A 14,477-nucleotide genomic window follows, 5' to 3' on the forward strand; every position below is an offset into this window, starting at 1 on the left:
AATAGGAGCTAAAGCTTCCCAAATCTCACCAAGAGATATTTGAAACAGTACTGAAATCTAAGCATGTCAAAATGAATGAAGCTTCCCTCCTTTTAATGCTCAAAGTTGTAATCCTTCAACTACCTTCTTCTTTTTGTCTTATCCCTCCTTTGTCACCTCTTAGCCTGCTTTATAATATTAAATTGGCCTTTTTATAAATTTGAATTATGCTTACATAAATCAATTTTAATATCAGATGAATATGTTTGTAAATTTCCTTATGTCCCCTTAGGGGACATTACAATGACAAAGATAATTAATGGACTCAAGAAAAGGAAAATAAGATTGGAGAAAATAGTTACAATAGTTAACACCTGGAATAATAGTTCCTTTTGTAATGGACAAAAGGAAGATTGGTTGGGCATAGCCATTAGGAGTAAAAGTTGTAGGCCAGATGGACTTAGGAAAGACTACTAAGGGAGATAAAACACAATCCATGATTCAAACTCATAAAGGTGGCCATGAAAAGTGATAGCGGACACTTATATTTTAGAGTTTGAATGATAGTGATGTTGAACATGGTGGTAGGAGATAATGGATGATGACTCATTTAAAGATGCCCTATGCCAATGCTTCACATTTGACAACATAAGATACCCTTTAGAGCGATGTTTGAAATGTATGGAAGACAGTCAGAAGTTCATCTTTCAGCACCAATGGTGCTCATTCACCATTTCATTTTGAGCCCTTGCATTCACTCATGTGTTTGACATTCCTGGATAGGGCTGAAACGTTGATTAATCAGCAATATGAAGATGAGTGCCAAACAAAACATAAACTCTTACAGTTGGTTATATTTACTTGCATTTTGTTATGCTCTGAACGTAGACCCTACAGGGAAAACAACCCTAGTCATGGAAGCTTAACACTTGTAAGTCTAAGCATAGTTTGCAAACTCTCTGTGTACCCCTCGAGTTGCTTAGTACTCCACTTTTTTTATTGGGCGAGTACTCTCAAGCTTAACTCTCGCATTTTTATTGACACAAAAATCTAGGGGCAAAAAATGTTAATGCAGGTAAAATGCTGGTTAGAATGTGTTTTTCACATGCCATTTTTGCTACAAAACCATACATTTTCTCTTTCAAGATGTCAATTTTTAATTTAATTCATTTTGTAATTGATTTTTACAAATAAAATATGTCTTTTTAAGTGAATTTCATATTTAGTTCTTTTTATGTTGTCGAGTTTTTGTTGAGTTTTTGTCGAGTTTTCTCCGTATTTTTGCCGAGTTAATTTTTTTGGGTGTGCTGAGTACTCTCTAAGTCCGAGTTTGCAAAGTATGAGTCTAAGTATATGGTGTTGTAGTGAGTTATCACCCAAGGTGAACAAAGAAGTATTAAAATCACCACTTTTAAATTAAATGGAAGATGTTTGGTTGATAAGTTAATGATTGAAATAGAATAATTGTAGTGGCCAAGGGGCATATATTACATAAAGATTATAAAAATATCCAAGGGAAAGTACAAGCTCCATTTATAAAGACCCTTTAAGTGGTTGTTGCACCTCCACTAAACAATCTGAGATAAAACTCATTTGATTTTTTTATAACGTTACTTTACTTTTATAATTTTGTTTTATAACATAGAGTATCTTTAATAATATTAAGCCGATTAAATAATATTTATCTTCCCCATTCTCCATAAATAAAGTCATGACTAGAAATGCATCCGTTTTGACAGCCAATAATCCTACCAGGATGACATGAATAAGCTACCCAAGCGTCCCATGTGATTATTGAGAAGGAGACATTACATAAACTACCAAGCAAAAGAGAGTGTTCCCATTTGCAATGGGGTGATGATGTGAAAAGGTCACAACAAGTTGCACTAGAGAGAAATCAATTACATGCATTACAGTAAATGAGCCCATGAAATGCCATTTATACCTTTTTGATTAAACTTTCCGAAAAGGTTTTATCATTTTCAATGTGAAACATCCCACATTTGAAAGTTGAAACAGTGAAATGGTTTTCAGTCACATTAAATTCATGTTCCGTTCTTTAAAAGTGCTAGGATGTGAGCATTTAGTGCTAGTAAGCTTTTAACACTGTGTTGTCTAAAACATAAATAACAGACATGCTAGTTATCCACTGAGTCCCTGGGAATCCTTTGTTATGCAGGTTTAAATAAGGCCTGCCTGTTTTAAAGTCTCTGCAGGTCTGGCAAAGTGTAAGATAAATTGCTCAAAAATTCATATTTTTTGTATACTGTTTTTATATTATGTCTTTCTAAAAGTTCCTGCTCTGTGCCACGCCCAAGACCAAGTTAACCATCAGCTTGCCGAGTCTTTGTTTAGTCTGAGTCTGGTGACTACACTTTTGATATTTTTAAGAGCTTCTACAAGTTATAGGATACTTTAGCTTCATTTTGCATGCCATGGAAGATATTGTTTCTATAGCAACCTCAATTGACTGTGGAAAATCTTTGGTTTTGCCAATGTCTTAGTTGCTTTCTTACAATAATGAATGTTTGTGGTCTTCACAATTTTTTCTATTGATATCTAGCATTCATATGGTGAAGGGGAAAATATGTTTTTGTCTAGAATGTTACAGTCCCTGATATGTTTTGCAGGCTTTGATGATCGCTTTCAGAAGGAAGCCATTCTAGCATCACCATCATCTATCCGACCTGCACTTGTAAAGGTATTTGAATGCCAATGGATTCCTCCTCTTGCAAGAAAGACTAATTATGTGGTTTTATTTTCTTAAGAATTACTGAATTTATTCTTTGTTTTACTTTTTGCTTTTTAGCCTTTTGACAAGATATTGATGCATTATTAATCTATTTTGTGATTGGAATAGTAACACAGTCAAATGAATCTCTAACTGTAAAGGGCTCTATGCTTTATCTCTTCATGATAAATAATATGAACAGTTGCTTAAGTATGAAGAACAGGGTTAAATGGCTCTTGGTGCATGCCAAAGGTAAGGTGCATTTTTAATGAAGTTAAGGAGCACAAATATCTGCTCAAACATAATGGAAGTGGCAACAAGTTGAGAAATCTGCACTCAAGGGCTTAATCATGCAATATCAGTCAGTTACAGAAAGCTAAAAGGCCACCAGTGTGTGCCAAGAGAATCAGCCATTAAGGATCAAGATGCATACTTTCTATTTGGCTTAACCATTATAATTTTATGCTCAGCATCCAAATTGACACAAAACAAAAACAATTTGTGAGACATTTTTTATGGCATTGCCTTTCAAATGTTCTCCAAGCACACTTTCTTTGTGTAATATATACTCCTGGTATTTTTTTGAAAGTTGTTTTGCTGCTTTTGAAGATATGAAGGAATGGATAATGCTCTGTTTGCTGATTGTCTTTGTTTTCAGTTTTCATTCACCATTGATCATGATCATTTGGAGAACAGAATGCATAGGGAAAATAAAGCAAACAAAAGTTCATGTTTCCAAGTTTCACATTCGAAGAAATCTTTGGGTCACAATGCAGCTCCTTTTACTGTGTTTCTGCATTTGGATGAGGAAGGAAAGTTGATTCTAATTCCAGAGGCCATCATTAAAATCAGGGAACATACTCTTAGGAAGCATGTGATCAAAGAGTACTTTGTGAAGTGGAAAGACTTGCTGGTGGAAGATATGACTTGGGAGAATGAGAATTTTTTTAATGCATCTAGTTCTGAAATCACTTGAGGGCAAGCAATTTTAGGGAGGGATGACTGTAATGTCTCCTCCCTGTTTGTGAGATCATAAAAGATAAAAATTAATTTAATTTTAAGTTTCCCCTTATTAGCAGTTAATGAATGTTAACATAATATATTATGTGCAAACAAAATATGACATTGAGACAAAGCGAAATATCAGTTAAACGCTTAGTCGCCGATTCGTGACACGAATCCGATTCGGGCACGTGAATCGGATCCGTGGATTCGGGATTTTTTTTTTTTCCCAATTATGATTCGTGGAGGATTCGTGCATATATATATATATATATATATATATATATATATATATATATATATATATATATATATGCATTATATATACTAAAAAAAAGAGAAATATACATAATTCTAAAACTAAATCATTTCATAGTATGAATCTAGTATACTTGATCAATGACATTGATAATTAATCTATTTTCACGATTATAAAGAAAATCAACACATTCACATTGAATTACTGAAAGTGAAAGCTTGTAACATTCAAAATATAGATCATTAAACTTAAAGTTTATAACATGATTTACTCATAAAAGAGTCAAGAGTCAACACTAAAGTTTTTTATTTAATCATCAAATGGATTTTCAAGAAAATCCGCATCAGAGGGGTACTGGTGAGCTGCAAGTGCTGCATCTGTATTAGTAGAGGAACCCAAACCACTAGTAGTAGAGGGGATTGTTAACTCATAATCCTCCTCCTCATCATCCACATCAATCAAAGTGGATCTAGCAAGATCTCGGATGGTCATATCTAAATCAGGAGTCTCGGGTGCTACATCCCAAAGCTTTTCGGGCCCCTTCTTGTACTTAGGATCCTTCTGTGACAACAAGCGCAAATTGTTGTGAATGAACACAAGGTCTTCTGATTTTTTTGGAGCCAACCGGTTGCGTTTGATTGAGTGGATAAAGGAGTAAGTACTCCAATTCCGCTCAGCGGCAGAAGCGCTGGCAACCTAAAGAGAAATTAAAAATTATCAATAGAACAATCAAGATAAATAAATTAAATAATAAATTCAAGGAATTGAGAATGTTAACCTTAAGCTTAATTTTACAAACTTACTTGGGATAGGACCTTTATGGCAAGAGGTTGGAGGTACGTGAAGGCTTGCCCATGAAGGTACCACCATTTGATGGCACCCATCCTGCTTTGGTCTGCTATGGCAATAGGGTCGAAATCCTCACCTGAGTTGAAAGCAGCAAATTCACTCCTCACAATTGCCCCAATCTCTGGATCTTGGAATATCCTAGCTAGTGCCCTCTTATACCCATCTGCAACCTCTGCATCTCTAAATGGTGGCACTCTACCTGGAAGGCGAAGTACATCTGCACTATAGTACCTGGGGATAACAAAAGACAATTGAACACTATCAAATATCAATAGCACAAACATTGGATAAAATAAGCACAAACATTTGATAAGAACTACAGTACCTCGGGGATAGAGCATATGCAAGGAGGTGCAAAGGTGTGGTCATCTTGTTCCATCGATGATGAACAATTTTTTCCACCTTCTTGTAAAGGGTGTCCTCAGGATCATTCTCCCTCCTCTGTATGACCTAAGATATGAAATATGAATAATAATTATAATTAGTGAATATGTCAATTTAAACTTTAGAATCTAGATATCTCTCAAATAAAAAATTGTTGTAAAAGAGCGTAAAACTTACCATTTTAATTTTTTCCAGCATACTATCCATGGAATCATAAATATCCCCAAGGCATGGCTCATCACTATCTGCGAAGCGAAGCATTGCCATTATTGGATCGGTGATTTCCAACACATAACTCACAAGACCCCACCAATCCTCATCTAGTATTATTCTTCTCACATTTAAAGCCCTTGCTGTATTGGAATTCTTCCAAATGCCCCATTGGGGGCTAATGACCATATGCTTCAATGCTTCTTTTACCTTCACAAGTCGTCTCAAGACGATTGTGTGAGAGGCAAAGCGGGTTTTAGCAACCTAAGAACATGTTAAACTCAAGTTAGTAAAACATTTAAAAATTAAAACATGTTAATGTAAACAACAACAAAAATTAATAATTGTGGAATCCAATAATATTCAATTATATATTAAATATAAAAATTTACCTTCAATAACTCCAAGTCCGAGAAACTCCTAAAAATTGCTTGTGACATGTGGTGATTTGTCACAAACATTTGAATCTCTTCAGCTTCCTCATATATCATTTTCACCCAATCTATTTCGGTGCCAATTGCTTTCATCACTAAATTGAGAGAGTGGACGGTGCATGGTGTCCAAAAGATATGATCATATCTAGACTCTACAATTATCCCTGCAGCCCTGCAAACTTTTGCATTGTCCGTGACCACTTGAACAACATTATCAGGACCCACTGACTCTATAGCATCAATGAGAATGCGTGAAATAAATTCTGCATCTTTCACTTGCCCTTCACAATCAACTGCCTTCAAGAACATTGCCCCCTTAGGGCATACAGCAATAACATTGATCAATGGATGGTTTCTACAATCTTTCCAACCATCCGAAATAATAGACACACCCGATTGAACCCAAAAATCTCTTATTGGTTGAAGTTGAGCCTCTACATTTTTCCTCTCATCATGTAATATGGTAGTGCGCAACTTTTCATAACCAGGCGGTTTGTAACCATGGGGTGCATCATTTATTGCTTCCACCATCTCCCTAAAATAAGGTGATCTAGCAAAATTAAATGAAACACCATTTGCAATTAAACAACGTCCAATTTTGTGATCAGCAATGTCTCTCTTTTCAATTTGGAATGCCCTATCTAGTGGGCCTCTCTTGCGGGTGAGTGGAGATGGGTCTTCATCTTCATCATTTGTAGTTGGCATAGGCAAAAAAGGATGTGTTCTTGTGTTTGTTTGATCAAATGATGGTGTTGGTATATTTGTTTTTTGGGAAGCACCACGTTTTGCTTTTGCAACTGCTCTATCAGCATCATCTTGCTCTTTTGCTAATGCTGCTATTTGTGCAGTTGGTAATCCCTTCTTATCACTACCTTGACACATGTGAATTCCTTCACCCGCAGGGCCCAAAAAATGTAGTTTCACTCGGGAATAGGAGCTTCTATGTTGTATGTTGCAAAAATTACATTTCCATATGTATGCCCCACCCCCAAGACATTGTGCAACTCTTGTTGTGTGTCTCCATAAAGGAGACCCCTTATCAATTTTGAAGCTTGGTGATGCAGCCCCACCCCCACCCACTGAGCTTTGACTACTCATTGTTCTATTCTTGCAATCTAGAAAAAGTGAAAGAAAACCATACTTCACACTTGCACAAAAACTTGAAAATTTGGAAAACTAAAAATAAATCAATAATCTATGAAAGAATTCAAGAATATGGTTGAAATGCATACCTTAAACACTTCTTGCAAGGTATTTGAAGCTCCACAACCGATCTCCTTCGAATCCAAGCACTTCACTTCAAACTAGCAAGTATGAGAGAGCAAAATAGAGAGCAAAATAGAGAGCAAATGAACTTGCATTGTGATTTAGAGGGTCGTTTTTAGAGTTTAGGGCCTTTAGGGCAAAAAAAAAACATTAAAAAATGATAATGGGCCCACGTTTTTGCATTCTCCTCCTTCATTGCCGCGGATTCACGCGGATCCGCGCGTGGATCCTCGAGGATCCGGACAGGATTCGTAATCCTGCCTGGGGATCCGTAAGGATCCGCGGCCCGCGGATCCTTATGGATCCACAGGCAGGATTACGAATCCTGCCCGGATCCTCACGGATCCATACGTGGATCCGGATCCGAATCGGACCCGAGCCCGGATCCGGCCTTTTCCAGGCGAATCCGGTAACTAAGGTTAAACGTGCATGGAAGAGTTTGAATGAAAATAATTGAAATAAGGGGAAGTAAAGAGCCAGTCATTAGTTAATCTGGGGGAGGGGTTGAATATAGAGGACAATGGTATTGTTTCAAACTTTCAGGGGTGAGACTGGAAAATTACAGATTTCTTCATCAAGAATATTGCAGAGAATATCTCATTTTGGCTTCTAGAGAATTAATCACTTTCCAGTGTGTTAGTCAATACATTGACTTTTTTGAATATAATGAAAAAAATGACTCCCTTCAGCCCAAATGTAAAAACCAATTACCGCTAACAGTTGGAGAAGTCACTGTGGAATCAGCGATTTTCCTCTTAATTTTAGAGGTACAGCTCCCTCTTAATATTTAATTCTTTCTAAAGATGCTTATGCAGGTTAGAATACAAAGATCTGGAGCCATGTATACACAATCAGATATAATAGAGCCATCACATGCAATTGATAATTTTCACGGGAAGAATACAATTACAAAGAGATCAAATGAACACACAAATTTAATTTGCTTCCTGTCTCATGTTTAATCTTTAATTCAAAATCCTAACCCCTCTATTACGAAAGATTGTTTCAGAAATAACACCTTGTTTACTCCATCGTCATAGAACTATAAAAATAAGAGGCCTTTGACTTTGATCGAGTCTCACTCATGCCTTATAGGGCAAGGGGGATCAAAATTTGGACCCTCTTTCTGTACTCTGATTTTATAAGTAAATAGTATTCTTTCTTTAACCCCTTCTCTTCTGTCTCGTAGTCTTTTTGGTTCTCATAACCTTTAAATGAAAATTGATCATGAAATTCCCATTCTTCACTTTCCTATGGATTTTATAATAAACATTTTCTCTAGGTTGAAATGTCTTAGAATCATACTTATATCGTCCAATAGGTGCCATTTACATGCATTATTTTTGAGATCAGCACTCCTGCACTGCCATCACATTGGAGTAATTTGAGTAACTGGAAGAATAGCTTGGATATTCACCCCATTACGCATACTATAATGCTAAACAACAGTATTCAAAGATTCAGATAAAATATTTACAATTTCTCAATCCTTGCAACACTAAGAACCTTCCTTCGTGAATAAGAGCTTGCTATGGATTATTTTCAACTGTCGCTTGGTCAGGTCTGTGAGCACTTAGTGTTGACACTTTCTTCTGGACTCATCAGGGAGTTGGAACAAAAGAGAATTGTTGAAGGACTCTTCTATTTAGCTTAGGAAATAAGCTCTAACCACCTGATATGGTGTGTGATTCTAAAAACTAATTCAACCTCTTTTAATGTGCTTTGTCATGTTTTGGAAACATTCTTGGAACTGTGTCAGGTTTTGATTCATGATTTGGAACCGAATCACTTTAACCTTGCACATTGAGCTTTGATATAATGATAGAAATTTGGCTTTTAGTTCTATCTTCCACTTCAGTCTTTGGAGTTCTTGACAATGTCGATGACCTTAAGATATAGTCTAACTGGTGTGTCAGGATCCTAATATTGCGCTGGAACTTAATAGTGAAATTATTTTCACTGGCCACAGTGATCCTTTTGTTTGCCTAAATAGCAACTTTTGATTTATCTTGTGCATGGCACTAACAATGGTTCCACTTGAGGTGACAAAGATGAATATGAATTCCAGAACTCCTACCAGTTTTGAGAGTCATTCAAGAAAAAATTGTCAATACTGATGAATTTTTAAATACTAACCTTTTTTCTCCGATAAAGTTATCTTGTTTGCCTGTATTGCTCACATGTCTTGGATCACTTGATGCCTTTAATATTTATTGGTTTAACAGTTTGTCTTCCCTTTTAAAGCGTCAGCCTCTTGTATGATTGTTGGGAATTGCTTTGCCTTCTATGTGTGTCGAGTTTCAAAACCATTCTAACAACCTTCAATATTTCCAATGGTGACTTCATATTATATGTGTGCATACAACATCATTATCAGCGTGAGCTAGGTGTTCCCAAACTTCTTTTGAGAAATTTATTTCTTGCTTCAAAATTTCAAAGTATCAATTGAACCAAAAGTTCCATATTATGTGCGGGGCTCCGACAAGATTTTAAGAACCATTGGACTTTTGAGTTTTCCTGACCACCATGTTAGGTTCTGACATTAGGTTTTAAAGTTAAGCCAAGGCATTCATTTAGGATGCACTATGTTGAATTCAACTTTCTTTCTTCCGATTGGAGAGGAGAATATTTCTGAAAATAACTATAGATCTAGACAAGGATATCTAGAATTAATGTAAAACACCGCCTAATTCAGATTTACTGCTTTCCATCGGAGTGGAAATGATCAGCTGGGCCATTTCATGGTTGAATGTAAGATTTCCCTTTCTAATCTGCTGAAGGAAGTTAAAATTTCACCCGAGGTATTTTAACAAAATAGAACTGAAACACTGTGGTAATCCATAGAACACTCTGAAAGGAAGCATACTAGTGGAAAGGCACATCAGACTTCATCAAGCACACCCAAGAAAACACTGTAGGAGACGTCATAACAATTTGATAATCAATTTCAGATCAAAACTGGACTATAACAGTATGTTGTGTTGCTGTTTTTGTCGGTACAGCATGTTTCTATCATTATGAAGCTCATTATAAAGTCATTTTCCCACCAAATGAAGACTTCAAATTATCAATTAGCTCATGAAGATGACATAAGAGAGTGTTGTAGATCTGATATCTCTCTGTTCTGCTGCTTAGATCACTACTGTCACAAAACTAGACTGATGTACTTTTGACAATTAACAAGAAATGCCATCCTTATAACAGTAGCCACTTCCTTGATGCATTAAACACATCACAATTGTTCTCCAATTGAAAATGCACTCCAAGTATCCACAAAATACACCTGTAAACAGTTGGCATACAATATGTCGGCTGGAAATGTTTAAAATCATTGTCGTGTCTGGTCTATGTTATTATCAATTTTAATGGACTGCTGTTCAACAATTTACTTCAATGCCTCCAATAGTTGATATTCATAGTGGCCCAAATACATCAGAATCATGAATATATGAAAAGCAGGTTACATTTAATACCACATTAACAATCCAAACGTCTGTAACAATGGTATGAATCTTATGTACTTAGGAAAGTCTTACAACATAAACACAGTTTGTAAGAAGTGAATGGTTATGAGTAAACAGACCCGTTATTTCCCAGGTGAAGTGTAACGTTGCATGGATGATAGTCTGTTCTGGTTGCAGCCGCGTGAGAGTTCTGTCATTCCACTTTGGTATGCCTGTTGTCCTTGTATTGACGTTGCACCTCGGCATTCCTTACACTCTTATCTGGATGGGTGCGGGATTGCAGATGTTCCTTTGTTGCAGATCATGGGATTCACTGTAGGCTGAATACAGTGCTGGCTGGAGTGTTTCTACTTCCTTTCACATACGAATTCCACTATCTATTCCCATGTCAGAAGGACTCTCAGCTAACTGAAACAATTCTGAAATAAATCGCAGGAGTTACCTCTATAGTACTGCCATCAGAATGCCTGTTCCTTTTGTCTGCCATTTTCACTGACCTCCACTTGTTGGCATATGTATGTTAATGACACCCATGATTGTCATTCAGCTGCCTTACTCCTATCTGCCGTTGAAGCTTAGATTGTTCATACTAATCCCAATGGGCATCTCCAAATTCAGTTCTGAGTAACAAAGTGAGATACTGGGTTTGTGTCCAACCTCTCTAATCTTCTTAAGGGATTTCATCCTTAAGAAAGCCAGTTACATTTAAGCAACCAGGATTGTCTTAAAATATTGATATATCTCATAGTGTCAATCCCAATGTAGCTCCATGCTTTTATAACCTCAATAAAAAGCCATTTTCATCTTTTAGTCACTTAAGTTACTTTTGTCATAAAGAGGACGTTAAATCATAAAGTAACTTTATATTTGTACTTTATATTATTAAAGTGACTTAATTATTATAAGTTACTTTATAACTTTATAATAACATTAAAATATTTAAGTAAATCACTTAAGTCACTTGAACTTTAATATCTCTTGAAATACTTGTCTAATTGCCATGCCATCTGAAATAGGAATCTCTTCGCATAATTCCCCATGTGACCAAATATACTTTCTAAACATAGAAAGTGTCCATCTCTATTACTCCTGACTTACTATACATAGTATGGCAAATGGAGTCCAATTGATACCGAATGAAGGCTAAATCCATAAATCTTTGAATGTTGGAGATGAATCAATCCTCAAAAGGCCCTCTAAGCATCCTCATTAGCCTATGAGAATCCAATATTAGGTTAATCCCCGAAATTCTAACACTAGCAACAAATGGGGACATTACAGTCCTCCCTTCCCGAGATTGCTTGCCCTCAAGCAATCCAGCAATCACAGTAAACTCCAACCTCCACCTGGATCCCAAATGAAGTAGTATGTGACACCGCTATTAGCACTGAACCAAGTGCATACCACTAACATCATTAGGACCAACAACATAACCTGCTGTATAGCACTTGACTTTTGGTAACGATGTAGGAGTTAGAATATCACCAGAAGAATCCCCCGCAAGAAATATCTTCATCCTAGTCCCCACCCATATAATATAAATTGGACTGGAATCCTGCTCAACAATTTCTTGAAGAGATGTAGCTACAGGAGAACCATATGCACTCATGCCAACTGTATTAGCCATAGATGTAGCCACGTCAAAATCTGTGGACACAGGAACATTACTAACTGCCACAACATAGAACTGAATCTTTACAGATGGTGAAAATTGAGCCCAACTCCACTCAGGTGAGTGATCAACATCAACCTCAAACAATGGATTGTTATAAGACAATGTTGCATCCATGTCAAACGTAGGACTATTCATGAAGTGAACATCGACACTTTGTTGATCGATAGTATAACATGACTCTATCACTACATTGCTCAGCTCATCAACAATAACAAGTGTATTATCATCAGAGCACACATATACAACCGCTTGCATACTGCTAAGCTCCTCATTGGATGGCTCAATCGACACAGAAGTGGCTGCTGATATGACAATATCCTCACATGCTCTGACTCCCACTATTGTTGTATCGCCATCAAATACATGATCCGGGGAACTCATGTCAACAATTACATCATCTGACTTAACCTGACATAAATCCTCATCACATTCCACCTCAATTGTGCCCAAGTCATGCAATTTCTCATAAGAAATGTCTCGCAACTTTGAAGCTGCAACAGTATCATCACATTTCGCTCTTAGAAAAAAGTGATCTCATTTTTTGCTCAAATCTCGTCTTTGAAATCAATTGGGTCATCCGTTTGTGATTTTGATTCATCTCATTCACTAGTACATCCAACTGTTTCACAATACCCTGTATCTCAGAATCTCCCTTTATTAGTGAAGAAGTACGCCCTTTGTGGAAGCAATGAATACCAAACCTTCTGTCATCATCCATAACATTGAAAACCAAGTTCTCTACCTATGGGTCAAAAGAAAAATGATGAGCACTCCTTATGGTGTAATGTCGATAAAAACACTCAATCTCTGTCAAGGGCTCATCGTCATCAAACTTGAAATCAAAAGATGGCTCCAACCTCTGACTTTGAACTATTGGTCGGGCAAGATCTTGGCCAACCCTCTCAGCAAGCCCAACCACAAAATCCCTATTGGGAAGCATTGTAGCCAAGGTCTCTACAATCTTCCTCATCAATTGTCGAATAGCACGAGAGCCTCAAATGAGAGCACCCTCAGATATACTGTATGAGACCTCCCACAAATTCGAGCTCTCAAGAAAATACTCCATGAATGACTCAGTACAGTAGAAATTATATATCGAAGCATCAACTTGTTTCCCCGCAATCCACAACTAATCTCTTTGAAATTGTGATAATGCCAACTGTCTAATGCTACTAGCTATATAAAAAGAAGAAATAGATTCACTTCCAGTAGAAGGAAGCAAATCACCATGAGAGCTCATCTCCATTGATGCTCTCACCTCCTCTGTACATACTACACTCATATCCTAGATGAATGTGTTCGCCACATCATTGCGTCCCTCATCCTCAACCATAGAAGCAAATTCACCACCAACCACAATATGTAACTAAACAGAGTATAGGGCTGGTGTTGACTGTGCCTTTTCTAACTTCATGGTAACCTCATCCAACTATGACTTTGATTCTTGAAGAGTCAACTGAGTATACTGAAGAGAGTCCACCGTCACCTCAAGCTCCTGGGTGTGCTCAACCACCTCCTCCTCTTTCCTTAACAACGTCTCATAGCAGGTGCTACCCCACTTCAACTGGTAATCTCTGTCATCAACTAACTGAGAATATTTATGCTTCAAGATCCTAATAGCCTCTCGAAGCGCATGAACCTTTGTTAGGGAAAGACTACTATCATCGTGCTCATTTGACATAGGGGCACTCTAACCAGATGTGGCTAGCATATGCCAAATAGCATCATAATGATCAAGAGATGAAGAAATGTCATTATCACTCACCTTTAGCTGATAAGTCACATGATGCCTTTGTAACCCCTAACTCGTGTGCAAGCTCCGTGTCTCACTAGCTGCACTGTGATAGGAAACTGAAGCAGAACTGTCCACCACAAGATCACTCATACATGTGCTATCGTCCGTGTACAACTCTGCATCCAAGATACAACTACTATGTACCTCAAACAACTCCTCCGAAGAAATAGAAGCCCTCGCAATATCAATCTCCCCACATGTCTCAGCTTCCACCTCAATAGTAAGATCCTATAAACATCGATCCTGGGACTCATCCAAACCCTCCTTAGAGTCATTACCCAATATCTAACAAGGGGTATCATACTCAGTGCAACTCATAGCATCATCCAACAAATCACCAGAGGTGTTCATACTGTCTACATCCCCATCACCTAATAGAGCCTCAACTGTTGTCACTTGACTCTGCACACATGACTCTATGCTAGGTTG

At 37.2% G+C, this 14,477-nt stretch overlaps 2 protein-coding genes across 2 annotated transcripts in view; one reads left to right on the forward strand and one right to left on the reverse strand.

The window, feature by feature from the left end:
- The window catches only part of ARP7 (actin-related protein 7), a 209,005-nt gene that overhangs the window by 130,984 nt on the left and 63,544 nt on the right, over positions 1-14,477 (forward strand). Inside the window, exon 6 of the mRNA XM_089797591.1 lies at positions 2,610-2,680. Coding sequence (XP_089653717.1) covers positions 2,610-2,680 — 71 coding nt within the window. The remainder of the gene's footprint in view (positions 1-2,609; positions 2,681-14,477) is intronic.
- Positions 4,190-5,663, reverse strand: LOC149542714 (uncharacterized). The gene is made up of 4 exons (XM_089797590.1): positions 5,382-5,663; positions 5,146-5,270; positions 4,775-5,051; positions 4,190-4,667 (listed from the first exon to the last, which is right to left on the reverse strand). Exons 1-4 carry the CDS (start codon positions 5,601-5,603, stop codon positions 4,281-4,283), a joined length of 1,011 nt encoding a protein of 336 aa, XP_089653716.1. The 5' UTR covers positions 5,604-5,663; the 3' UTR covers positions 4,190-4,280.

Source organism: Cupressus sempervirens, chromosome 8 (genome assembly GCF_028749045.1).
Source record: "Cupressus sempervirens isolate cs-2001-9-10 chromosome 8, ASM2874904v1, whole genome shotgun sequence".
NCBI lineage: Eukaryota > Viridiplantae > Streptophyta > Pinopsida > Cupressales > Cupressaceae > Cupressus > Cupressus sempervirens.